Here is a 27,225-nt window from a genome sequence, read left to right as displayed (position 1 = left end):
AATAATACCGTCAATGAAGGCTATCACCACATTGGAATAGAGATCAACGCTGGCCGAACTGCTGTTACCATTCACGGATTCTACCGACCGCCCGACTACGATGCCACAAGATTTATTTCATCGATCGAAGAGATACTGTCAACTGCCAACCTAGATGCCCCCTTTTTCCTCGTTGGCGACATGAATCTGCCAGCTAACAACATAAACAATCGTGAGTTTCGTAAGTACCAAGCCCTGCTAAGCTCCTACAACATGGCCGTGTCAAACACACTGGTTACGAGACCTAGCAGTAACAATGTGTTGGACCACGTGGTTTGTAGTATCGGTGATTCCCCACGTGTCTGCAACTACACGATTGACTGTCCGCTTAGCGATCACAGTTACGTTTTAACGACCTTCAAGATGAAATTTGACCGGGTAAAGAAAACGCTATCAAAAACGTGGACTAATTATCAAGCCGTCGACCAGCAGTTCCAACAGTTCCTACAGGAGTCAAACTGGGGTGACCTCGAACCCCATGATCGATTGGCAACGCTCACAGCTCGGTACAGGCAACTAGTTGGAAGCAACTCAAAGACGACAACAGTTGAGGTGAAGCTGAAAAGTGATTGCTGTCCCTGGTACAACTTTGATGTTTGGAAGCTTGGCAAGATACGGGACAACGTACTCCGAAGAAGCAAACTCAACCGACACGACCAGAGACTGCAGGATCTCCTTGATCATGCAAATCGAAGGCTAAAGGACGCGAAAAAAAGAGCAAAGACTGAGTACTACAATGGCATCTTCAGCTCCACAAATCCGAAGGTTCTTTGGAGAAGGATTAACGAGTTACTGGGATGCAAAACCAAGGAGTGTCCGGCCCTCACGCTCCATGTGAACGGCATGGACGTGAATGAGCCTGGGCCAGTAGCTGCAAAACTCAACGAACACTTTACGAGCGTTGGAGTCAACCTAGCTAGCGGTCTCAGTTCGGACGGTGACATCAGAAAGTTCAACACGATGAGATTCTCCAACAACACGATGTTTCTGCGACCGGCCTCCGTATCGGAAGTATTCGACACGATCTCTGCTCTCGAAACGAAAAAAGCGTGCGGTTACGATGGTTTTCCGGTCTCTGCTCTTCAAAAACACCGAGCCCACCTGGCGCCTCTTTTGTGTACCTGTTTCAACGACTGCATCAGCCAAGGAACATACCCTGATTGTCTCAAAATCGCCATAGTCACGCCAATATTCAAAGGCGGTGATCAAAAAAACCCATCTAACTACAGACCAATATCAGTACTTCCGGCGATTAACAAAGTATTTGAAAAGTTACTGTTCAATCGCCTCGTAAACTTCCTGACAGTGACCAAACGATTGTACAAGCACCAATTCGGGTTCAGAGAGGGATCTTCAACAGAGGTAGCAGTTCTTGAGCTGGTAGATGACATCTCGCTTGCTCTCGATGATGGCAACTCGGCGGGTTCGGTTTTTCTTGATTTATCAAAAGCGTTCGATACGATCAACCACGAAATGCTGATGAAAAAAATGGATGCGTGCGGAGTAAGAGGTCTACCAAAGACCCTCTTCTTTAGCTACCTAACTGGTCGCTCTCAGCAAGTAGTTGTTTCAGGAGTACGGAGTAGCATGCGGACGATTAGTGCTGGTGTGCCACAGGGAAGCAACTTAGGTCCTTTGCTGTTCCTGATCTACGTGAATGACCTGCCTAAACTCCAGTTGAAAGGGAAGCCCATTTTGTTTGCGGATGACACTGCCATTTCCTACTCTGGCCCTACTCCCACTCAAGTAATTCAGCACATGAAGGACGACATGAAGCTGATTATGAACTATCTTGAAAACAATCTTCTCGCATTGAATCTGGGGAAATCCAAAATGATGATGTTCCGGCTTAAGAAACTCCCTGCGCATCCAGAACTGCAAGTTGGTGAGCAAATCATCGAAGAAGTCTCAACCTTCAAGTACCTTGGGGTGCATCTGGACAACCGCCTCTCCTGGGACGCTCACGTGCGTGAAATTGTGGCTAACTGTGCATCACTCTGCGGTGTACTAAGGAAATTGTGCAAGACTGTTCCTCAACACGTCCTGCTCAAGATCTACTACGCTTTTATTCAAAGTCGTTACCTGTATGGAATAGCCGCTTGGGGGAGTGCACACAAAACGGTCATCAAGGAAATTCAAGTTCAACAAAATCGATGTCTAAAGGCAATCTACAAGCTACCCTACCTACACCCAACGTACGAGCTGTATCGCTTACAGAACAACATCCTGCCAATCCTAGGAATGTACACACAGAGAATTCCAGTCTTAATGTACAAGATCCTGAACAACCAAAATTTGCATCACAATTGGCATTTCAGCACAGCTCAACACCAACATGAAACCAGATCGTCGAACCAAATCCAACGGCAGCGGTTCCGGACGGAATTAGGTCGAAAAAGATTCCCGATTTGTGGCCCGAACGTCTTCAACAGATTACCTGGAAATATCAAGGAAGCAACAACGCTGACTAAACTCAAGCAAGAAATGGTACTGAAAATTCGCAGTGAAATTAACAACTTTCTACCCCGTTAAAGTAATTTTAAAGTTTTGAATCGCATTATCTCACTCCCCTTTAAAAGAACAAAAGTTCATTAGGGTAGTGTAAGCCGAATGTAAAGATTAGATTGAATTCAATAAAGTAATAATAAATAAAAAAAAAAAAAAATTGGCTAAGGTCGATGGGGCGTAACACTCAAAGTCAAAAGTATCCTTTTTTCAAGTTCGTCGTCACTCTTCAAAAGGGTTATGGAAATGTACTGATTTTGACATACTCTTTTTAAAGGGTGTCGCCGGGTGAACTTGAAAAAAGGATAGAAAGTATCCTTTTTTGAGAAAAAAAAGGATAGAAAGTACCCTTTTTGAGGGATACTTCTAATTTTGAGTATATTCTCAGTGGGAAGGAGTAGAAAATATTTACAGAATTTTCGTGTTAGGAAATGATAAATATCTGTAGTACAGACTTAGTTCAAATGGCAACCCTGTCGTTTGGTGAGTTTTTATTTCTGTTCGCTGTGGTGAATATTGACTGACAGTTTTGACAACAGCATAAAAAACTCTTCAGTTTCATCGCAGTTTTCTTTGTGTACGGATGTGAAAAGTCCGAATGGAAGCGCCCGATTTGAGCCAGCCGTCTCTAGATTTCTGTGTGGCCATTAAGGATAGGAAAGAAAGCTAGCCAGTAGCTGTTGGCATCGGTGCCCCGTTAATTGTTGTGACCAGAGAAAACGGTGTTTGTGCGGGTTTGTGCATTCTTTGGGTTGTTGCATTGTATGGTCGCGCCCTGCAATTAGAGTGATTTTCTTTTTGGGTTGAATTGTGTCCCGGTCTCAGGGAGGAAGATTCTAAGTGGAGGAAAAAGATTCATGACAGAATTGTGTGTGTGAGGTTCCGAAAATTTTGCAAATTGCTGTGTACGCATTCGGAAATAATCTTTGTGATAAGAGAGCAAAAGTGGCTCGGTTGCGAGCAAATGCATTTCGATTGAAATAGCAAGCTACGGAAAAAATGGTGTAACGCAACAAGAGAGAGAGTGAAAAGAAATTGCGCCACCGCCTACTTTTTGCCACAATCGAGAGGAACATTCAATTCGATTTCATCAAAAGGTGGGACGGTGTATGTGTACGTGTTTGTGTGTGCGATCGCGGATTACCTCCTTCCGGGCGTCTGGCAGTGTTTGGTCGTGAATGAAAAAAAAAACACCCCCACCCACGATGGTGATGCTGGGCTGCAGAAAGGATTAAACTGGGAGCAGCAAATTATGGGCCCTCCTCCGAGCGGTGCACGCCCATAAAAAGTGTCCTAGTGACGGGCCTTGGGGCAATTGCAACGCGCAAAAGAAGAATCTAGGATTTGCAGGGGCGGCCAGCAGCAGCTGTTTGGTGGTTTGGTGGCAGGAATTTCGCTCGCGAAAAACCATCATTCCCCTTTGCCATAGCTGCCAACTAGCCCCCGGAGATTTCATCTGTGACGGCAACGAAAAGGAATAAAACAAGTGGTGAATGAATGTTCGTATGTGTGTGTGTGTATGTGTGTATCTTGGTGTGCAATCACACACAAACACAGATTAGGTGAGAGGTGAGAGCAGAAATAGAAAAGGGATAGTTTAGATATAATTTAAAGCCCGAGCGCGGTTCAGCCACCCAGCAACGACGAAGAACGCCAGCAGCAAGATGACGGACAAAGTGACCAAGTTCGAGCGAATGGCCATGACCAAGCCGGTTCCGATGAAGCTGTTTGCGGCCTGGGAAGTAGATCGAACGCCCTCCAACTGCATTCCAAGGTAGGTTGTGCCAGGGCTATATCTGTCCGTACTTCCATTTTTGGGATGGTCCACTTGGTAACTGTTTTCACTGTGAAAGAAAAACCAGTGAATAATAGTTATCTTGACATGTCACTTCCAAGAAGCGACAAGAATGAATCATTTGAAAATTTAGCTTCGTGATTCAAACTTTTTGAAAAAGCCTAATTAATTGTACAGTGTACCAAAAACTTGCCCGTCCAGTTTTGTATTGAAATTTTATCCGCTGTTAAATCAAAATCTACGTAAAGTTGAGAGTTTTATAAACTACAATCAAAAAGTTGTTCGGCAATAATATCTTAAAATGGTTCTACTCTTATCAGCGAATGTTTTATTTTTTTGCCCAGAGGTGCGCTATGGCGTAAGGAATCTATAGAAACCAAAATCTCGGATTTCCTATTTTTTCTTAATATCGATAATTTGCTCACTCTATCCACCTTGGAGCTCCCGTAAGTCCATATTGAGTATTGAAAAGTTTACGTAACTTCAAAAAATATGCTTAAATACGATTTTTGCTGAACTCTATCATTGTTATATATTTTTAACACTCGAACGCTGTTTCGGTGTCTTGACCATGGCAAGTATCTATGCAAGATGATGTATTAGAATGATGCCTTGAAGTTTTGCATAATTTAAGTAGACCATATTTGTCCCACATCTTACAGTTAAAAATATAGACAATCTTTTGCAACAGAAAGCGTCCAAATTGGTCAGTTCTACCAAAAGTTATGAGATTTTCAAGAAAAAAATAGGTGTCAATTGACTACCCGAGCGTTTGAGTGTTAAGAAAGGTACAGTGTATCAAAAAATTGTCCGTACAGCCCTGTACGGAATCATTATTCGCTGTTATAATCCCTAAATGCTTAGTAATGTTCCAACTTTTATATTTCAATCGACGCAGGAGAATGTCCTCATTACGACCCTGACATTGATTTGCCAAAAAATTGTAATAAAAAATAACAAAAATAATTTACTAATAAAAGTCTCAAATTTAGACCAAAAAAATTGTCCGTACACCTCATCAATCTACTAAGATTGATTGAATTTTGATAAATCAATTAATTAAATGTTGCTTTTGCAACAGTGGTCCGATCGCAAAATTAAGTGGAAAATGGATATTCCGAAAAATGGTTTTGGAGCTTTGGTATCTTCACAAGAGTTGTTGCAAATGGAAAGGGGCAACTTTTGGTTTGGTTTAAATTTGAGTGGTTCACGATTAGGGTAATTTGTAAAATCTAACTTTACAAGAATATTTTTGGGAATTTTTATGTCTTCTAAAAAGTTGTTGGGCTTGCCAATTCCAGCAATTTTGTCGAAGACACCAAAATTTTATCTCGTAATCTGCGCCTTCTATGACCAAATTCATAGAAAGCATCTGAGCAAACCTTCAAAAATCAGTTTTTTGAACGTGGCAATTCAGCGTTAACTTTTAGAGAAAATATTCGAAGCACTTTTGGAGCTCTAAAAAACGAACATTTTTATTTGTTGACATGTCAATTTGGACTTAAGGGTCAAAAGTTACAGCCATTTTAAGGTAAAAAAATGCTAATTTAAAACTTAAATATCACGAAAAGGCGCAAGCCAAATTTTAAGCACCAGGTTGCATTTGAAAGAGCTCCAGCACTACAAACGCTGGAAAAATCTCAGAGGTGTTTTCTTTAAACTCCAGATACCTTGGCGTTCTCGATTGCGAGATTCCTACTCGAAACTAGGTGTCCGAAGGCTTGATTGTTGAGGCAATTGCAAACCTCTTTTTACACCTTAGCTTCCATCCACCTCGGGATTCGAACTGACGACCTTTGGATTGTTAGTCCAACTGCCTACAAGCGACTCCACCGAGATAGGACCCAGGTAGACGACTCCTACACCTGGACTGAGCTAACGACCTAACCTCTTTAGGTTAGTCCGGGGCCAACATTTACTTCCCTGTCCGACGGCAGGCGTGATCAAACAAATCTCGTCTCAAAATTTGCCACCGGGACCTTCCGGGATCGAACCCAGGCCGCCTGGGTGAGAGGCAATCACGCTTACCCCTACACCACGGTCCCGGTACTTTGACCATTGTTGTACCATTATTGGATGAGTGCTGTAATGGCATTTCCGATAATCCATGAATTTCGAAAATCTGGCAATCCTATCAAAAGTGATATTTATACACTTTTTGGAGCCAACTCAGATACTTTAACGAAAATAATGATAATCTCAAAACCTTTGTGATGAATTTCGAAAATTGTACAACCTTGTTTTGTTTCGAGCATTTAAGTCAGGAAATAATTCAAATAGTTTAATAGTACAGTTCAGAGTCGATTATCCGAAGCCTCGATTATCCAAAGTTTCGATTATCCGAAGGTTTGTATGGGACTTTGGATAATCGAATCACGAACAAAAAAATGTTTTCGTATTTTTTTCATTTTCTTGTTTTTAACATAAAATTATAGTTTTGCGACCCAATTTTAGTTAAATTTGCGGGGTTGATTGCCTATTAAAAAATAAAATGCATTTTTTAAATATTACATCACCGCCATTTTGACCGCCACCTTGGATTAAAAAATTCTAAAACATTTTAGCGTAGTTTAGGGGTCAATTTTTTGTGTGGTTCGATTATCCGAAGTTTTGATTATCCGTAGTAAAATTTTCTGGACTGTACTGCTTTCATTCACAGAAAAAAAAAGTTGAATTTTGGAATGTTGAAAATTTGGTAGGTTGAATATTACCTCTTTATTTGTGTAATAATACATAAAAAATGTGTAAAAATGTGAACCTGATGAATATTCATCAAAAACTGATGAAAATTCATCATTTTCATAGGTAAAATTAATCATATTTTTTGCCACAAAATCTGTCACCATTTCCTGATGAATATTACCATCATTTTTTTTTCTGTGTTCCCATACTTTCTCAGTACTTTTACTTCCCACTAGCAAACATTTTGCCTACCGGAAAGATTGATTCCACCGAACGTGAAATGTGTTTTCCAGCCAAACTTTCCACTGCATCACGCACGTTAGATAACTTCATACACAACTTCAGCGACAGTTCAGCAGCAACAGCAGCAGCAGTCTCCATGCGACGATAGTTAGTGAAGATGTGAAAAGTGGATTGTACAACCCATCACTTGGCGGAAGCGCGCACTCGCGACCATCCGAATGGCCTCTGCTTGTTCTGCAACCGACCGCCAACTAACTGTGGTTCGATGACCACCAAGCTCTTCTCTCTCTCTCTCTCCCTCTCCTTTTCCACGATGAAAGCCGCGAAGTAGATCAATCGCGCTCTTTTCAGGCAGCTGGTTCGGATGCTGTCTGCTGTTTGTGTCTGTTTTTTTTCCTCATTTTTATGGATTGCTGACAGGTGCCGCAAAGTTACGGCCAACGGCATCAACAGCGGGGAGTTTGCGGGCGCGCGCGTTCGAATTTGACACCGTGTTTTGTAAACATGGCATAGTTTTAATGATCGTCGTCGGAGGGACGCACACTGTTAATGAGCAGTTCTCAAGAAACTCAAGAAAAAACAGAGCCACGTAGCCTAGTGGTAACGCTACCGCCTAGTAAGCGGCAGAACGGGATTCAAACTGGTGATCGTTTCTCTTCGGGATTCGATTGCTTAGTAAAGGGAAGGTAGAGTATCGTCACAAACTGGACCCTTATCACGACGACACTTTAGGTAGCGGCCTATGGAAAGTTAACATTAAGTTGAGAATGAAATTGTGCCACTTAATCCGCTTTATAAATGCCGTGTTTCCCTCAAAAATTGGAAAAGATTTACTTTTACTTCTCAAGAAACTGTCTTTTTTATTGTTTTGCGATGGCTTTTTTCCTGATGCATTGTATTAGATTTTCTGCGATTTTAAAATTTCAATTTTTTTTATTTGGATGAAACTTTGTTCATGCTTTCGGGACCATCCACGAACCACGTGGGGGGATTCACAAAAACTGACGACCACGGGATTGGAACTGACGACCTTTAGATTGTGAGTCCAATTGCCTACCAGCGACTCCACCAGGACAGGACCCAGAGAGACGACTCCTACACCTGGACTGAGCTAACGACCTAACCTTTTTAGGTTAGCCCGGGGCCAACATTTACTTCCCGTCCGACATAAGGCGTGATCAGACAAATCTCGTCTCAAAATTTGCCACCGGGACTTTCCTAATCAACATATTTCTTAAAATCATGGATGTCATGATGGAACATATTTGAAAATAATATCATTTGCAAAAGGCCAGAGAACTACTCAAATACTTTGTCCTTCCTGAGCAAAATGCTCGATGATGCATTGCTCTCTGGAACACGCGCATTGCGATGGCCTCGGTGGGAATGCAAACAAATAATAAAAAAAAACTTTTCGGTAAAGGAAACATGATTAAAATCTTCGCCGGCCCGCTCTCTCGGTGCCGCGATGAGCTGTTCCATCTGTTGTTGATGGCCGCAGTAATAGAATTCATATGTTGCGTTGGGCAGTGGTTTGCATTTGTGTGTGTGTGTTTGTATTTTTGTTTACGACTTGGCGAGAAGACCTTGCCTTCGGTCGACGCATGTTTCCCGTTTCAATTTGTCGTTTCTTCGTTTTATGTCCCTCTCTCCGTGTGTTTAACGTTCTGAGAATGTGTGTTTGATAATAAATTATAAAATTCTATATTTATAATCACCCTTTCCGTTTGCTTTCTCCCGCTGTCCGTTTGAGATGCCTTTCTCTTAGAATTAAAGACTCATGAAATTTTGTTGTAAAGCACTGAATGTTGAAAATTTAAGCTTTCATCAATCATTTCTTAGATATTTAAAAGAGTACGCCATTTCAGCAGCCTCACGCCATCAAAAGACAGCCCATTTTGATGATACTTTCAATTGGCATTGGAATCACGTGTGACACGAGCAGCGTCTTTCCACAAATCCCGCTGCAAGCCTCTACCTCATCTCATTTACACATCACTCAGGGCGAGAAGGCACGTTCTCCGAGGATGGAACCACACTTGTTACATCTATGGACGTCGTGTATTGAGTTGCAGTGTCGTCTTCATAATGAAAGGGACGACGTTAACCGGGTTTTAAACAGGTCGAGTTGTTTTTATCAAGGTTAGCAAACATCTGAGCGACAGTGTTATTGTCAAATCCCGAGAAGATGTAAATAGAGAAGAGAAATACAGAATAAAAATTATAGTAATATTTATCAGGAAATAGTGACAGATTTTGTGTAAAAAAGGTGTAATATTACATCAGAAAATGATGAATTTTCATCAGTTTCTGATGAATATTCATCAGGTTCACATTTTTACACATTTTTTGAGTAATATTACTCAAAAAATTGGTACACGCTTCGAAAAAATTGTATAACTTTCTGTCTTATATTATGCACATAACTGGAGCGTCAAATAAGACAGAAACTATATCTGATTTGGAAATTACACGTCCCAAACTATCAACCGAATCGGCCGAGTAAAATTACACTGAACGCATTTCAGTTGGTATCTTTCCTGTTGGAATTGGACATTCTTATTGGATAGATAAAACACACTTTTTGATGAAATCATTGAAATTCTCTAGTTTTTATTTCAATTTCAACACAGTATACAAAGTTTTCTCTTCCTGTCACGTTACACTTTTTTTATCAATTTGCCTCTTCGTTTGCGGATATGTTTGCACTGATCTTACTTTGCGGGAAGATTTTCTCAACTCGTTTACTTCCCCCGGATTTTTCATGGACTAGTTCACCTGCGGAATGCCTGTGTCTAACTCCCGGTGATGTTCTCCACCAGATTCGAACATTCTTCACCAGATTTTTTGTTTTTGTTGTGGTGCGTTTCTCCAACGTCCATCGGAACTGCGATTGTCGATGGTGGTTTGAGCTCCGCACGGTATTTCTTCTTCCGAAAGAGGAACCGAAGACCAGCGTAAACATCCGGAACCGGATCGGACAACAGAATAATCTGCATGTTGGAAACTTGAGCACCTGCAATGAACAGTCAACACAGTTCAATTATTTTGGATTTCAGTGGAAAATCAATCAACAGTACTTACCTTTATTAAACGCTTTTCAATGTTCTGCTGGTGGTTGGCGTGGATTTCTTCTATTTTCTGCAAAGATCAAGAGAAAATAAAAACTTTTCGCACAAACGAAACATCCGTCTGCTAATTCCAACATGGCTGACGTTTCACTGCACGCTCAAGTGATAAAGCTGAATACACTTAAAATTCGGTCTGGATTGCAGTAAAATTACATCAAAGAACACGACCCACCAACCCTAACCAAATGAGCTCATATTATCAGGCTAGCTTCTGGGGCCATAAAACTAGAAAATTCCGGTTGATGCTCTCGAAATTAAACATTTTGTCATTTTTTTATATCCGTGAACCACGCCAAGTCCTGCCAAGACGAAGGTTCAAATGTATACATACAATACATACATACACAAATACATACATACATACACAAATACATACAAACATAAATTCAATTTTTAGGACATTCACTTGCTTCCGTTTAGAAATTGAAAAAAAGAATATTCAAATTTCAAGGCCTATATGCTCTCACGCAATGTACTGTTGAAAATTGATGGTTAAGTAAAACATTTGCTGTGCAATACAGAACTTTCCAACTTAAAAATGTGATATCTCAAGAAATATTAATTTTACCCTGAAGTTTTGATTGAATTTAATGTAAAACACTCTCAGCAATCGAATGCAATTGTCAGTTTTCCCGTAAGTGCTCGTCTAAAGGGTTAAAAATGCATTTTAAAACTTAAAGCGCAAAATTTTCATATCTGGCAACACTGTACGTAAATTTTGAGTACGCCATTCGATTCTACATAAAAAAATCTTCAAATATGCATACCCAAAAGTTCACTTTTTGTAAACCTTTCTCTTAGCAAAATGCATTTTAAAAATGAGGTTTTTCAAAAATCGCAGAAAAAGAGGGGGGTGCCACGGGCGCGGGGGTGGACCAAATGTCACCAAACTTTGGATTCTTTGTATTTGGGGCAAAAACAGCCCCCATGCCAAATATGAGCAGATTTGGTGAAGGTCGATGTTGGACGCGTGGTCACTTGGGAAGGAATGACCCATTTGCAATTACGTCTAATGTAATATTAATTATATTTTAGTGTGTAATATTCAACCTACCAAATTTTCAACATTCCAAAATTCAACTTTTTTTTCTGAGGGGAAATTCTCGTATGTTTGGCAGGTTAAACGCTCGCTCCTAACTCCATCCAATCTGTTGATTTTCACTATTTAAACAACTAATTTAGCAAAACTGTTGATAGCATTTTGCTTGCTCACTTCCTATTGAGCTGATTATCACTCGATTTCAGTTGAAAACGCTTTTTATGAGCTGTAATTTAATGTCAATGTGTTGATATAACAACATTAGAGGCACGCTGGAATTAGATGCTGTTCCCCTACTCCCACAAATCCTAAATTGTCGATTCTGTCGCAGCTACTGAGTGGCAAACAAAAAAAAACGTGCCGCTCACCCGTAAGATTAGTATACCCTGAAGCTGTTAAAAAATGTGTGTGAGCGCGTGAACTGACCCGCAAAGAAGCACCCTCAATTCATGAATGCTGATTACATTCAAGCTTCACGCTATTGGCGCCATAATGCACACAATTGTGTGTGCGTGAATAAAAAAGAGGTACCTCGCGTGAGTGTGCGAAATCCGGCACCGTAAACGTGATATTCGCCGTCGTCCCAACAAATTAGACACTTTTTGTTTATAGCTACAAGCTTGAAGAGCCTCAATAAAAAAAATCGTCTGCTAGCATTTTTCACATTGTTTGATTGTTTTGCGATCCGTGAACTTCAAACAAACGCGTAAAACACGACGGAAATCAGTACGTAAGCGAAGAGCGCCACAATTGAATGGAAGAAGATTGACATCGCTTTGAATATCTTTTGTGTTGTTTAGCAAGCCATTTCCAAGAATTCAATGGTCTTTGATACAAATTCGGTTGTGGCTATGGATAAATGTCAATCATGTAGATTTACTAACAACAAATTCCGCAAAGAATTATCTGTAGAAACTATGTTCTTATAAAAGTTTTCATCGAATAGATGATTATGTTTTCATGCATTTTAATGCAAAAATGTAGATCATGTGACGAATGCTTCTTGACCTAAAACCAAAATATTTCAACAAAACATTCTGACATCCCACTGTCGGCAGAACACTTCCTACAAGCTTACCCAAAAGTCGATGTCGAGCCTGTACCAAATAAGCGGGAGTTTCCCTTGCTTGCTGGGTGCACAAAAATTTTCTTATTTAGTAGGTAGGTAGGTACTCCGCAATCATACAGCAGGCCCGAGTACTTGGTCGGTGCCATTAGCCGAGAATCAGGCCCTCCTTGTCGAGGTTTAGCACAGCCTAAAGTGGCGGGTGCGCGAAACACAAAGGAAAGCTTTACCACGGTCGTCGTTGTACACTAATGATGGACTAGGAACCGAAACGGCTCCGGCCATAGAAGAAGAAGAAGAAAAGCTCGGACCGGGGCCAGGAGGGCGCACACAAAGAGGCAGCAGGTTCCAACGCCAACCAAATGCCACGGCTCCGCCAAACAAACGCCACAATAATTTAAAATCATGTTTGAAAATTGTATTAGTCACGCAGACCGCGAAGCAGTTTGTCTGGAAAGGGGGTGGTTTCACATCAGAAAAGGGGAGCTTTTGAATGGACCTTGCCTGCCTTCTCTTCGTCGAGACTAAACTGCTAATAACCGCGCCTGGTAGTAGAAACCTGTCGTAGTCGACGTCGTCAGAGGTTGTAGGTAGTGGCAGAACCGGTGCTATGATGAATTGGAACTAAACTGGAACAGGAGCGAGGCCATGCACCACGGTTGCTTTGAGAATCGGCCCTGTTACAAGAATGAGGAGGAGGTGGGACATTATACAAACTCGTAGGCATGTGCACTTTTCGTTGGGAAAGGCTATACTACACGGGATTACACATATGAATATATCGACTAATCGTTTCCTGTATGCCTACATTTGGGATTGCAAATAACAGGAGAGTTAAGAGCACCTTTGCGAAAATGTCAAACAATATGAAAATAAAACGAACTGTTCCATAAGCTAACAATTGTTGGCTTGTGCTCCACTTCCTACAATTACGCGTCTAATGTAGATGCTATCAGTATACAGTTTACTTACTTTTTAAAAAGCTTCATTATCACGTGCCTTTATCAATGACAAAAGAGTGAAAACAACTCACTGCTCAACATCAAACAAAATACCAGCTTCTACATCAGAGCCAATCCAATGGAGCAGCAAACAAATCATTTGCTTCCTTTCACCATTCCACGTGAAGGTACACTCAGCGGGCACCCAGGCTGGACATTGGGGGAGCAAACCCGGCCTCCCGCGGAAAAGTGCAAGGTAATAGAAAATAACAACCTGGCAGTAGCAACGGCGGCAGCAGTTGTAGTATACATACAAACATAGCGCTTCCCCCGAACCATGGATTCATTGACCTCAACTCGTTCAACTCTTCTGTATGCAGCACATACACAACTGAATGTGATTGTCCCCCCCCCCCTGGAAGAAGCAGTGAATTGAATTGAACTTTGATAGGAGCTACGAGCTACCATCACATGTCCGACAAGTAGTATTCATAAAAAAAAAATCTTGGCAAAAAAAATCATTACAACATTTACCTGAACCACCAGCCACCCTAGAATGGATTGCACAATAATAAGGCCATCAAGCAAGATTACGGCGCTGCTTCCGTATGCATTCGAGCAAAAATGTACAATCACATCGTAAACACATGAATGAGATAATGTTATCAGTTCGCGTGAAAAGACTACGCGTTAGTCTGTCAGTAGAGCATTCAAACATCGCGCTGTTGTCAGTTATTTTTGAATCCCTCAATATGACTGACGCTTCAAAACGATGTTGAATCAATTATGCGTTAAGAAACCTCACTTATTCTTACAAAAATAATGTTTTATCTCTACAACTGCAAATATTCAATGGATGACATGATGAAATAGAATTCTGCTGGAATAATGGAACGTTTCATTTAAATGTCCGAGTGATAAGATTTTTTTTGATATCCGGGACCGTGGTGTAGCGGTAAGCGTGGTTGCCTCTCACCCAGTCGGCTTTGGTTCGATCCCAGACGGTCCCGGTGGCATTTTTCGAGACGAGATTTGTCTGATCACGCCTTCCGTCGGACGGGGAAGTGAATGTTAGCCTCGGTCCAACCTAGAGGTTAGGTCGTTAGCTCAGTCCAGGTGTAGGAGTCGTCTCCCTGTGTCCTGTCTCGGTGGAGTCGCTGGTAGGCAGTTGGACTCACAATCCACAGGTCGTAAGGTGTAAAAAGAGGTTTGCAATTGCCTCTACAATCAAGCTTTCGAACACTTAGTTTCGAGTAGGAATCTCGCAATCGAGAACGCCAAGGCAATGCTGTAAAGCGAATAATTTGATTTTTGATTTTTGATAAGATTTTGTTTTTTGTGACTCATTGAACTAATCTTGTTTAGGTTCGATTAGAAATGATATGAAACATCATGTGCTGCAAGAAAACTCAACTGAAAATGTATTTTTGGCGTTCAAACTCAAGCAGAACATGTCAAACCACCCTCAATTTAGGATTCATTTCCGCGCACAGACCTTCTGTGCCACGTGTCAAAGGTAAAGCACCTCGGTGCGCGCCCACAAGTTAAATCAATACCTAAATAAACAAGAGAACTCGTTGGCTTTTACTATCCAAACCCATTCCACCCCGTGCTGCTGGTTGGCTATATGGGAATGCTTTCACGCTAATGACCGGAAAGTTGGACGTGGACGCGCGTTCACTGTCCACAGAACAAAACGAAAGAGGTTGTTTTTTGACATTCACTTTTCCCACGCACCGAGCACGGCACACAGAACTCGCCTCCAAAAGGCGAATGGCGACTCGATAGGAATGGTCCCCTTTCCTAAGAACCTATAATTTGAAACAGGTTCATCAGATATGGGCGTGTCACGGGTCGCGACAAGACAAGTCAGTTGAGGAAATCGATTTTTTTTCCGGTTGCGAATCAAGGTGCATGTTATCGATTGTTATTGTTTTGTGCCAATTTTGCAATCAGACTATGGTTATGATAGTAAACGTGTTATGTAATTTTTGGAACAGACACAATTGATATGTGAATCCCTACATTCATTTATCACTTACTTTTCTTTTTGTTTACTTATAATTTATTTATTATTTTTTGTTGATCCAAAACTAGTGGTTTATCCATATTGTGATCTTTTTTATACGATACAAATATTATATTATAGTTTAACATATTGTGATCCTTTTTATACGATACAAATATTATATTATAATTACAATGTGAGCGAAAATATTTAGAGAAATTCAAGAAAACATTCATCAAACATTTCCGGAAATGATTTAGGAAACGCTCAAATCTGACTTACTTTGTACTTAGAATCCTTTTTTCCACCTTAGGATTCAAACTCATAAAAGTTAGATAACGAATAACGAAACGAATGCTTGGCTACGATCTGATTCAGGCAGACAAATTATTGTTGAAATCGAAGGAATGAGACTGCTGTCTTTCAAAATGTTCGGCAATGCACCGCACATTTTTTTTCGTTAATATTGAATGTTTATTGTTGAAATTCTGGCATATAATTTAAATTTTTACATATTTTTTTGCTTTTATTTTGCGCTTACAAAAACTTTTATAAATATTTGCAGAGGACTAATAATTGGACAGTAATTTTGCAACGATTTTTCATTTGTTACACTTAATTTGAAGATAAACACGTTTTTATCAGATTTTATGTCACTATTTTCAATGGAATACATGCAATTTCCATAAATACACAAGCACATTCAACTTATTCACATTTTTTAACAGAACTATTAAAACAATAAAACTGATTAAAACTGTATTTTTTTTGTTTTGTGTTATTTTCACATACCGTCAGTGGGGGTGACTATGGGTCAAAAAACGATACACCTCTCGTATTTTCTTAATAACAAAAACAATTTAAATAACATTGAAAATCTTTCAACGTAGATTTGTTCTTAGATAGTTTACTAACATTTTCCCAAAATATGGTGGATTTTGATGAACACTACCTTAAATGCCAATTGTTTGAAAATTGACCCAATCTCACCCCTTAGAGGGGGTGACATTGGGTCAAATGAAACTAAAATGATGCTCAAATACAACGATATGGTAAAAACAAGTCATCTAACAGTGTTTCTTGTTCGAGGGAATCGTATTGACACGCTACAATGTTTGAAGTGAAGATTTTCAAACATTTGGGTAGTTTTCGAGCAATTCTAACAAAAATATTCTAAAAATGATTTTTCGAGTGGTCATTTTTGGCCAAAAACGTACCTCAACTTTAGACAGCTGCCAATATAATAGAATTTGTTCTAGGAACGAGATTTTTTCAGCGAATTCATCTTAAGATGTCCCCTACACAACCCTTTTAGCAGAATTCAGATTCATTGAGAAGAACCTGAGAAATGGTAAAATCCGTAAAAATCACTTTGACCCAATCTCACCCCCAGACCCAATGTCACCCCCACTGACGGTAGCAAAAATTTTCAAAATATAACAGAGATTTTAATAATCTTCAACTTATTGATGTAATTTTTAGTCATTTAAATTAAAATAACGACATTTTTTTTAAATTAATTATATTGTACATTTGGCCCGCAAGCTAATTTGAGTTTAAAATTTGGGCCGGCATCCAAAAACTTTCAGCACCCCTGACTTATAAGGTCCTGTTGAAAAACAAATATATCTTGTGTGTCTTTTTTGCCTTGCTTACCTGCCACCTTACTGAGGAATGGGTATAAAATCAATCAAAAAAATAACTTAATTAGACCTCTTAGACCCACCTTCACGTATACATATCGACTCAGAATCAAATGTATGTGTGCGTGGTGGAATGGCGATAAAAAATAATTGCGCTCGATTATTTCGGCACTGGCTAATCGATTTTGAGTTTGATTTAAGTGTAAGAAAACCCGTCATGTTAAACATTTCAAAAGTAACTTAAAAAACCTTTCCAACCAACTCAAAACATTGAAGATCTAACAAACCTACCAAAACTTATTCCTAGTAATGGCCTATCTACAATCACTTAGCTTAGAACATCTAAGTAAAGTAGTTACTTAGGAAAGTCTGCAACTTACGTTCATCATCCACAATCAACTCAGAAAACTTGCTGGGCTGATATACGTTGCTATGCAGTTGTTTGTTTACCTTTGGTATGGAAACGTCAACTTACCGTAGATTTTGAAATTTTCCAAACCAAACGTCAGTTTCTAATTTGATTACTTTTCCATTGTAAAAACTCAGATTCATTTCCATTGATTCAAATTCCTAAGCTAAGTGAAATTTTCTAAGCTAAGTGATTGTAGATAGGCCATAACATTTTAGGTTTTAAGTAGGCCATAAAAACCTACAGTAGTTGTTCGGTAACTGGGCGTTGTTTAACTGGGCTGCTTTTTAACTGGGCGCTCGATAACTGGGCCGTAGCCCAGTTAAAAAGCAGACAAACGTCAAAAAACCAACACAAACCAAAATGACCGAGGGGTTAATGGATGCAAAAATCATATTCAATAAATAAAAAAAACTTTTTTCAAACTTTTGTTTAATTTCAAGTTACAATTGTAGAAATATTAAAAGTAAGCATTGTAAATAAATTAGAGTAGCTTTTATATTTCATCTGGAAAATATTATGCATCGGTGGTCCCCTCGTTACTTTCCGTTCAGCCCAGTTAACGAGCAACATTCGGTGACTGGGCTACGTTCTCAGCCCAGTTTCCGAACAACTACGGTATTTAGGCCGTATGAAGGTTTTCAGAACCATGATAAAACTTGTAAGTTTAAAAATGTTACTAGGGATAGGCAGTGTGATTTATGAACTTTTTGGATGCGTATTAAAAAAACCATTCCAATGAGTACAAAAGATTGAAACATTGATTTAATTGATTTAATTGGTTTTTGACACTCGTGTCAAATAGTTTTGGTCATAAATTTACGATTATGTGTCAGTCATGTCAAAAGTTAAACAGGAATTACACAAGAAATTTCTAGCAAACTTAAGCAAAATAAAAATTCTAGATTAATTTTTCAAAACAACCTATCCGTCATGGGCTTCCTATGCAGATAGGACCTTTTAAAAATTTAATCTAGAATTATTATAATACGCGTATTTAAACTGCCTAGGGTTCATTCGTAACCCACTTTTTTGGAATATACAAATGTATTGTTGACAAATAGCCATAAATTTTTTTAATGGATTGTAGAAAACTGCAAAAAATTGCAAATCTATTAGTAAATCACAATGTTTACAAAAAACTAATATTCAATTGTACATTTTTATCGTGGACACAATTATATAAATCAATTCCCAATAAAAAAAAAAAAAACAAATAACTAGCGAAAGTAATTATTATCGCGTTGTAGTACGTGCACCAGAATGAAATCCTTTTGACGACGACGTCGCCCACGGTTACATTAAATGTGAGAAATTATAGTTTATTCTTTGTGTACAGCAGTTCACGCGCCGCACCTCAACCGTTTGTTTCTTTGTGACGTTGTGTGTTGTTGCCCCAAGCAAAACAAACAGCGCCGCCTGTGGGGGTGGAGTAACCGGTTGTCATTCTGGCAGAGTTCAAATTTTATGGGCCAAGAGCAAATTGAGACGATTTACTTTTAAAGTGGTTTAATAATTTCCTAAATTTGGCGTTCCTAGAAGAAGGCCAGTTACCCTACATACTAGGAACAACAAAACCCAGAAGCGAAAGAAGCCAGCAGTAAATCTCAGCTCCTGCTGCAAAGTGTCACATAATTAATTTTGTTTTTGCGGTGTTCTATTTCTGGTTTACGAGATTGAATGTTCTAACAGACTTTTTAGCGACAATTGCCAAAAGAGAAAAAAAAATCAACCGCAGGTGCGAACTATTTCACCATTGTTAAATGTGTTAGAACTATGGCATTTGGGTGTTGCCTAAATTTCAGGTGACCTTGAAGCCTCAAACGTGTCCCGGGGGATTACTTTGTGATACATATTGTGTGACATTTAAAGCGTTTTGAGAGCATCTTCGATTAAACCAGAAATTTAAATATCTATCTTGCATATAGTTAAGTCGTTATTTTCCTATTTTCAAATTGTTGAGATTGCTAAAAGCTGTTTGAAAAACCAAGGCTGCATGCTTTTAACAGTTGGCACAAGCTGCCGAGAGCCACCAAACGAAATATGATTGCGCTTATCCAATAGTGGTGTTTCTGGCCAAGACGAGCAGATATTTATAGCTTCATGTTCGTTCTCGTTGATAGTCACACCATCTTCATCATCAGCTGACAAGCACGATGCATCTGACGGGGAAATGTCACCAGGCATTTTCGTTTGCTGTAGACATGCATTGTGTTGACATCTAGTGTGAAATGCAATTTATCAAGCATCACGAGGTTGATCTAATATTCCCCTCTTTTAATATGGTGTGCCAACATGATGGTTGACTTTTTAAAGAATCTGATGCACCACAAGCCTGGGATGATCACAGCGTGTATCCAGCAATATAATATTAAAATTATATCAGCCCAACCATGAGCAGCATCCTCTCCACTAATTATACAGACCATTGCATAGGGTAATGTTTTGAAACTCTGGAAACGTTCAAATACACAGTTCGCTCCGACAAACGTCAATTTTAAATGATGGACGTAATCGTGGCACGTCGTTTTGTGTGGTGCCTGAATAATTACGTATACCTTTGGCCCTCGGATGCCAAGGAGGCCATAATATTTATTTTTGGCATCCCACTTTTTACTTATGCATTCACGATCCACGTTTATTACATACAAAACGAGCGTCGGTGTGTGGACCACACTCCGACCCTGATTCCAGTAGAAATGCGCGCCATTCAATTGGTGATTGACGTTAAACTGTATAGGGGCAATCCTGTGTACATTTTAATCCGCATGCGGTTGCGGAATCATTCTACGTCTAAGGAAGGGGACGTTAAATCGTTATTCCAAACACACTCACTCAATAGTGCTTTTCCGTTTTGGACTATTATGACTGCGTAATGGGCTGCATTTTGGAGCGCACTGCTTCTAGAGTAAAATGACTTTAGTTTTAGTTTGACAGGCTATCATCGATTGATTGAACTGCTTGAATCAGGAATTGTCACCTCTTTTGGAAAATTCCATATAAAAAGTGCCGTGCACAAATGTGTAAGGCTGGTACGAATTTTGTTTAAAGTTTTTGTCAAAATTCAGGGGGCAAAAAAAACTTTTTTTTTCAAAAAACATCAAAATTTCAATGGAAATTTAAGTGCATTCAGCTGAAATCAATTTAAAATGCATTCCCCTGCGTTTGGAATCATTTTTAGCATGTTTTGGTTGAATTAAAACCACTTAGAATTTTTGAAAATTTTCGATGTGCAGTAATGCAAAATGTTTTTTTTCGCATTTTTTTTGTTTTCGTCAAATCTTACATTTTTTTTTTTTGAAATCTAATCATTGCAAAACAACTGAACTAGTGTAAAATGCATTTTAAATCACTTTTTGCATTCAAATGTTGAAACTATGGATTGTAATTTCATATTTATTTTTTTTTGCCGCCCCCTCGACCCCGGCCATAGCCGAAGGACAAAAACTTTGAAAAATATGTGCATTGGCCTAAATCAAAACCGCAACTTGAATCAACACCAAGGATATTGGTAGCATAATATTTCAAAAAGTCCTATTAGCACCCACATCTAGACATGAAAAATACTCTAGATTCATGCATTATTCGTATGAGATTTTTCCTTTGTGTTATTTACGGTACTCTGGACTACAGGTGGTACTTTTAACCCACTGGATAACCTGGTTACCAGCAAATTGGTTCAATGTTTGATTCATTTATGAGCACTGTTCTATATTTGACTCATCAGAGGAAAACCGCAGAACCAATGGTTACAGCTTTCCTGCTGCTGCTGCTGCTGCTGCTGCGGCTGTAGGTAAATCGATTCTCCATGCCACCGAAACCGTCCCCAGTTGGGTCTCCCATTTGCGTCATTTACCTGCAGTTTAAAGCCTCGCTGAAATATGAGCCCATTAATCTGGTCTACGTGGGCCTGTACTAAATCTATACACCTATAGGTGGTACTAGGTATATTCCTTCTAGAACATCGTCCATGGACAACAACAAAGGATTTTACATATAGCTTGAGTTTTTCTGGCAACTGCATCAAAGTGGAAAAAATTCGTGCTTGGTAGGTATTTGGAATGATGCATGCATGGTGCAATATTTGAACAGTGCTGTTACTTTATTTTCTGTGCAGTGGAAAATATACTTTGAGCATCGTTGAAGTAGGGGAAATCTACCCTTTCCAATCAAACACCTATCTTCGTCATATGGAAAGTTTGATGCTCGATTAAAGCTCCAAAAATACTATTTGGGCTATAAACTTACCAGCAACAGCACCGCCTCGAGTAAGCACTCAAATGTATGCCACTTTGTATTTTGCGAGACCACTTCTCATCATTTTGTTGGCACACACAGTGACACACACGAGAATCCCTCAAACGCTTAATGAATATCGCCAAAATTAACTTTTCACTTTCGCTACTTTTTCACGGCGCTTAAGATATGAAATTGCTTCCAACTACCGGCAACATGTTCTTTTGATCATTAGTAAGGCACTCACTTGAAGAATAATCCCGAAAAATGTAATAAATTAGCAAGCGCCATCAAAAAAACAAATGCGCCAAGTCGTTTGACGTTTCAATTTTCACTTTGCATTCCAATCGAAGGCTGAAGAAAACCGAGCGAGAGACGAAGGCAAAAAAGAACAAAGGCTGGCCGTCAACACCACCAGCAGCACAGCCAGCGATGCCAGGAAACTTTCCCTATAAATGCCACTTTTCGTGAGTGTTCGTTTGAACTGTCAGCGCAAATGGCAACACTCGACAGAGTGAACTAAGCCGATATTAGAAAAATGGGCGTGGCCCAATGCATTCGCCTCGATTAGAATACCCTTGGGAATTTTTTTTTTTGTTAAATGCTTGGTAAAGAAATAGAATAACTTTTAGTGAAAGTGAAAATAAACAGAAATGTTCACAAAAACTTGCTCTACTCGTTGGTGTACTTGGTTTTAGTAAAATTCAAGGGAGACTCTAGATTATCCAGCATCATTCAAACACGACCGCTTATTAGGATTAAAATGGGTAGATTTCCCCTACTCCAAGGATATTAAAGTTTTAAAAATTTACTCCTCTGCGTTGAACTAAAACTTACTTTTATGTTTTTTTATGGCAACATTTTCATTTTAGAGGATTTCCTCAAAATTATAGTGCAGTTACCTTAAAATAAATATAGGTACCACACTTATTTGTCATTGTGTCATTTTCCTTAAAACAATCCTCCATTGTGAATGACTGCATCGAGCGGCCAACAATAACGATCGTGCAATGCCACTTTCGCCATCACTGCTGTGTATCCGATTCGTGCATTGATTGTAATTTTCAGCTACAAAAAAAAATCAAGAGGCAACTTTTCGCTTTCATTTGTGCAATTTGGTTATCTCATTCAGCAGCAAGCACACGGTGAGCTACACGATTTTCTACGGTTTACCGGCGATTGCCGCGGCACTGAGAGGTCTGCAGAGCGTAACTGAAAGATGACTCATGTGAACTTATTGTTTCCAGCCCCAAAAAGATGATTCACTGCCCGTCGGGCTACCGCGGTTGCGAAGGTGGCATTCCGCGCCGAGATCATCTTCCTTCCTCGATGCAAAACAACGCCAAATGCTAAAAATGTACCGCGTCTGACTAGTAGTTGTATACGGTGCCGGTGACTTGTACGGCTAACCTTGGATGGCAGCGCGCTGATCCAACCTTAAACAGCTGCATCGGACTTGTTTCCTGGGCACACTCAGTTGTTGAAGTAATACTAATCCTCATGAATAGATCAGGCTTTTATCGCATTTATTTGATATTTCATGATATTTCCTAATACTGCCATATCGTTATAAAAAAATGTGCAGGTGGTTATGTTCTACATGACCAATATGACAAAGAACTTTGTACAAAACTCAAAAATCATGCTAATTTTATTTATATTTTTTAATTATTTGCCAATTTATTAAATCCTGAGTAATTATTTCTAATTAAATATTTGCATTCAATGGCACCCCTGTGGATATAAATTGCCCATATTGCCCCAAGTCGAATGGCTCGATAAAAGTCCCCCCGGTAGAACCTTCCCTCAGGGCCATGCCTACTCCGGATGTGGCCAATCCTGTCAAAATGGCCATTTTCATTATCAGTATCAAAAACCATGAATTTTGATACCCATATTGCCCCAAGTCGAATGGTTCGATAAATATCCCCCCGGTAGAACCTTCCCTCAGGGCCATGGCCACTCCGGGTGTGGCCAATCCTGTCAAAATTGCCATTTTCACTAACAGTATCAAAAACCATGAATTTTGATACCCATATTGCCCCAAGTCGTATGGTTCGATAAATGTCCCCCCGGTAGAACCTTCTCCAAGGCACTGGCCACTCCGGGTGTGGCCAATCCTGTCAAAATCGCAATTTTCACTACCACACCCAAAGTTAAAGAACGAGGGGATAGTCCTAACGAAAAGAAGCGTGAGGAAAGTGCTATTTTGCGAGAGTATAGTCCTCTCGCGTGTTCATTCGCTCATTGGAATAGTTCATCCTACTGAATGGCTTATATGAACAAATGACCACCATTCAGTCACCAAACCATGGTGGCCCATACGGCAAAGGCACGGATCAATATGCCGAAGGTCTTGGGTTCGAGTCTCGGTACCGGTTCGTTTTTTTATGGATGAACTTTTTTTGAAGATGAACCCATGAGTAAAGTACTCTCGGTAATTTCGGGATTTATCCTCTCAGTCCGCACACAGTAACATTTTACTACCGAATCGTGCTCTTTATACTCTCGAATGCCGATGTCCAGTTCTGGGTGCAGTATCAAAAACCATGAATTTTGATATCCATATTGCCCCAAGTCGTATGGTTCGATAAATGTACCCCCGATAGAACCTTCTTCAGGACACTGGCCACTCCGGGTGTGGCCAATCCTGTCAAAATGGCCATTTTTACTACCAGTATCAAAAACCATGAATTTTGATACCCATATTGCCCCAAGTCGAATGGTTCGATAAATGTCCTCCCGGTAGAACCTTCCCGCAGGGCCATGGCCACTCCGGGTGTGGCCAATATCCTACCAGTTTGGTCCCAACCCAATTGCCTTAAATCATTCTGGTTTTCGAGTGACCGATCTAACAATCTTCGTTAAAACAGAATTCCTCCCAAGGAGCGTTCTTTTATTACGTAACGCAGTAGGGGGAGGGGGTCGGAGGCCGTGTTACGCTCCATACAAAATTTTTAAAATTTGTATGGAAATTTTGTTACGAGGGGGGGGGGGGGAGGTGGTCTAAAAGTCCGATTTTTCGCGTTACGTAATAAAAGAACGCTCCCCAAGTTGGTGCACAACCTGTGTCTTTCAATGTGTGCATGTGTGTGTGAGCAATAAAATTACCACCGTCGATCCGTCTCTGACGGATTTTCGAATAAAACTAAAATTGTTCAGAGGTTATCTGTTACTTATATAGTTCGCATGAAATGTGGCAACAATGGTGCAGCATTCTCGCGTGACAGTTCCAAGAAAGCAGAAGACGAGGCAAAATTTGCACCATGTTGCCACATTTCATGCTAACTATATAAGCTAACAGATAGCCTCTGAACAATTTTAGTTTTATTCGAAAATCCGTCAGAGACGGATCGACGGTGGTAATTTTACATGCACACATTGAAAGACACAGGTTGTGCACCAACTTGGGAGGAATTCTGTTCTAACGAAGATTGTTAGATCGGTCACTCGAAAACCAGAATGATTTAAGGAAACGGGGTTGGGACCAAACTGGTAGGATATTGGCCACACCCGGAGTGGCCATGGCCCTGAGGGAAGGTTCTACCGGGGGGACATTTATCGAACCATTCGACTTGGGGCAATATGGGTACCAAAATTCATGGTTTTCGATACTGGTAATAAAAATTACGGGAAGGTTTTCCCGGGAGGGTTCTGTTGGATGACGTTGTAGGGCTTTGGTGTATTGGGCAAAGTTGTAGAGGAAAAAATTTCATGAAAGTTTGTCAAAGGCTAAATTTGTAGCTCTTAATCTACTCGAAATATACGCCATTTTTGCAAAAATGGTAAAAAAGCACTTTTTTGGTGATAACTTAAAATGTTAGCATTTTAGCGGCCTACTATGTTCTTAAGAGTTGTTTATGACATAAAATTACCCATCTTTGCCGAAGACAGCAAAATGTTTTGAGCCTTTATTGAGGAGTTTAAAAAAAATTAAGTGATTTTGAGCCTATTTTCAAGTTGCAATGTTTTCAAATGGCGCATTTTGGCGCATAATCGAACAATGCACCTGAAAGTACACACTTTCAACTACATTTTCTGAAAATATTTTCGTGTTTATTTGTGTCTATTTTCAGATATCTCAATTTGAATTCGTCAGATTTTTAATAATTTTATTTATGAATGTTATTCGAAAACATAATGAATACAAGGTGAAAATCGGTAAATTGAAGAGTAAATTGATCGATTTTTATGGAAATTACATCGTCTATGAAAAATTACGACAACTTTTCCAGAGTGACCTAATATAACAGGAAATACTTAATTCTAAATACGGACAATCATTTAAAATTTTCACTTACATTATTTTCGAGAAAACATGTTTTTATTCATAATTTTAAAATATATATCATAATTTTAAGCATGAACACTGTATTTTCCATAAAAAACGATCAATTTACCGATTATTACCACGTTTCAATAAGATTCCGTTTAAAAATTATAATTAAATTGATTAAAAACCGTCAAATTCAAATTGAGATATCTAAAAATAGACACCGATAGACACGGAGATATATTCAGAAAATCTAGTTGAAAGTGTGTACTTTCATGTGCATTGTTCGGTTTTGCGCCAAAATGCGCCATTTTGAAAACATTGCAACTTGAAAATAGTTTCAAAATCACTTAAAAATGGTTATAAGTAAGAGTAAAAGTAAATCTTTCCCAGTTCCTGAGGGGAACACCCTTGAAGAGTATCGGGGCCAGCAATTACAAAGCGGATTCTGTGGCAGTTTCAAAAATGGTTATAACTCCTCAATAAAGGCTCAACACATTTTGCTGTCTTCGGCAAAGATGTGTAATTTTATGTCATAAACAACTCTTCAGAACATAGTAGGCCGCTAAAATGCTAACATTTTAAGTTATCACCAAAAAAGTGCTTTTTTACCATTTTTGCAAAAATGGCGTATATCTCGAGTAGATTAAGAGCTACAAATTTGGCGCCTCTGACAAACTTTCATGAAATTTTCTCCCCTACAACTTTTCCCAATACACCAAAGCCCTACAACGTCATCCAACAGAACACTCCCGGGAAAACCTTCCCGTAATTTTTATTACCAGTATCGCAAACCATGAATTTTGATACCCATATTGCCCCAAGTCATATGGTTCGATAAATGTCCCCCCGGTAGAACCTTCTTCATGGCACTGGCAACTCCGGGTGTGGGCAATCCTGTCAAAATGGCCATTTTCATTACCTTTATCAAAAACTATGCATTTGTATACCCATATTGCCCCAATTTATATGGTTCCGTAAATGTCCTCCCGGAAGAACATTCCCCATGACACTGGCCACTCCGGGTGTGGCCAATCCTGTCAAAATGGCCATTTTCACTACCAGTATCAAAAACCATGAATTTTGATACCCATATTGCCCCAAGTCGAATGGTTCGATAAATGTCCCGCCGGTAGAACCTTCCCTCAGGGCCATGGCCACTCCGGGTGTGGCCAATCCTGTCAAAATGGCCATTTTCATTATCAGTATCAAAAA

At 39.6% G+C, this 27,225-nt stretch overlaps 1 protein-coding gene across 6 annotated transcripts in view; it reads left to right on the top strand.

Annotated features, from left to right (window-relative positions):
* The first annotated feature begins 3,090 nt into the window (after positions 1–3,090).
* LOC6046765 (phosphofurin acidic cluster sorting protein 2) overlaps positions 3,091–27,225 on the top strand; it is a 54,212-nt gene continuing 30,077 nt past the window's right edge. For 2 of the 6 annotated variants that reach the window (XM_038249479.1, XM_038249444.1), the window contains exon 1: positions 3,091–4,318. In XM_038249479.1, the coding sequence (XP_038105407.1) occupies positions 4,209–4,318 (110 nt within the window). In that variant the 5' untranslated portion in view covers positions 3,091–4,208. The remainder of the gene's footprint in view (positions 4,319–27,225) is intronic. The other 4 variants (XM_038249470.1, XM_038249461.1, XM_038249457.1 and 1 more) reach the window with 4 other exon arrangements.

Source organism: Culex quinquefasciatus, chromosome 1, assembly GCF_015732765.1.
Source record: "Culex quinquefasciatus strain JHB chromosome 1, VPISU_Cqui_1.0_pri_paternal, whole genome shotgun sequence".
Classification (NCBI taxonomy): Eukaryota; Metazoa; Arthropoda; class Insecta; order Diptera; family Culicidae; genus Culex; species Culex quinquefasciatus.
This window is presented reverse-complemented; position numbering and strand designations above follow the sequence as displayed.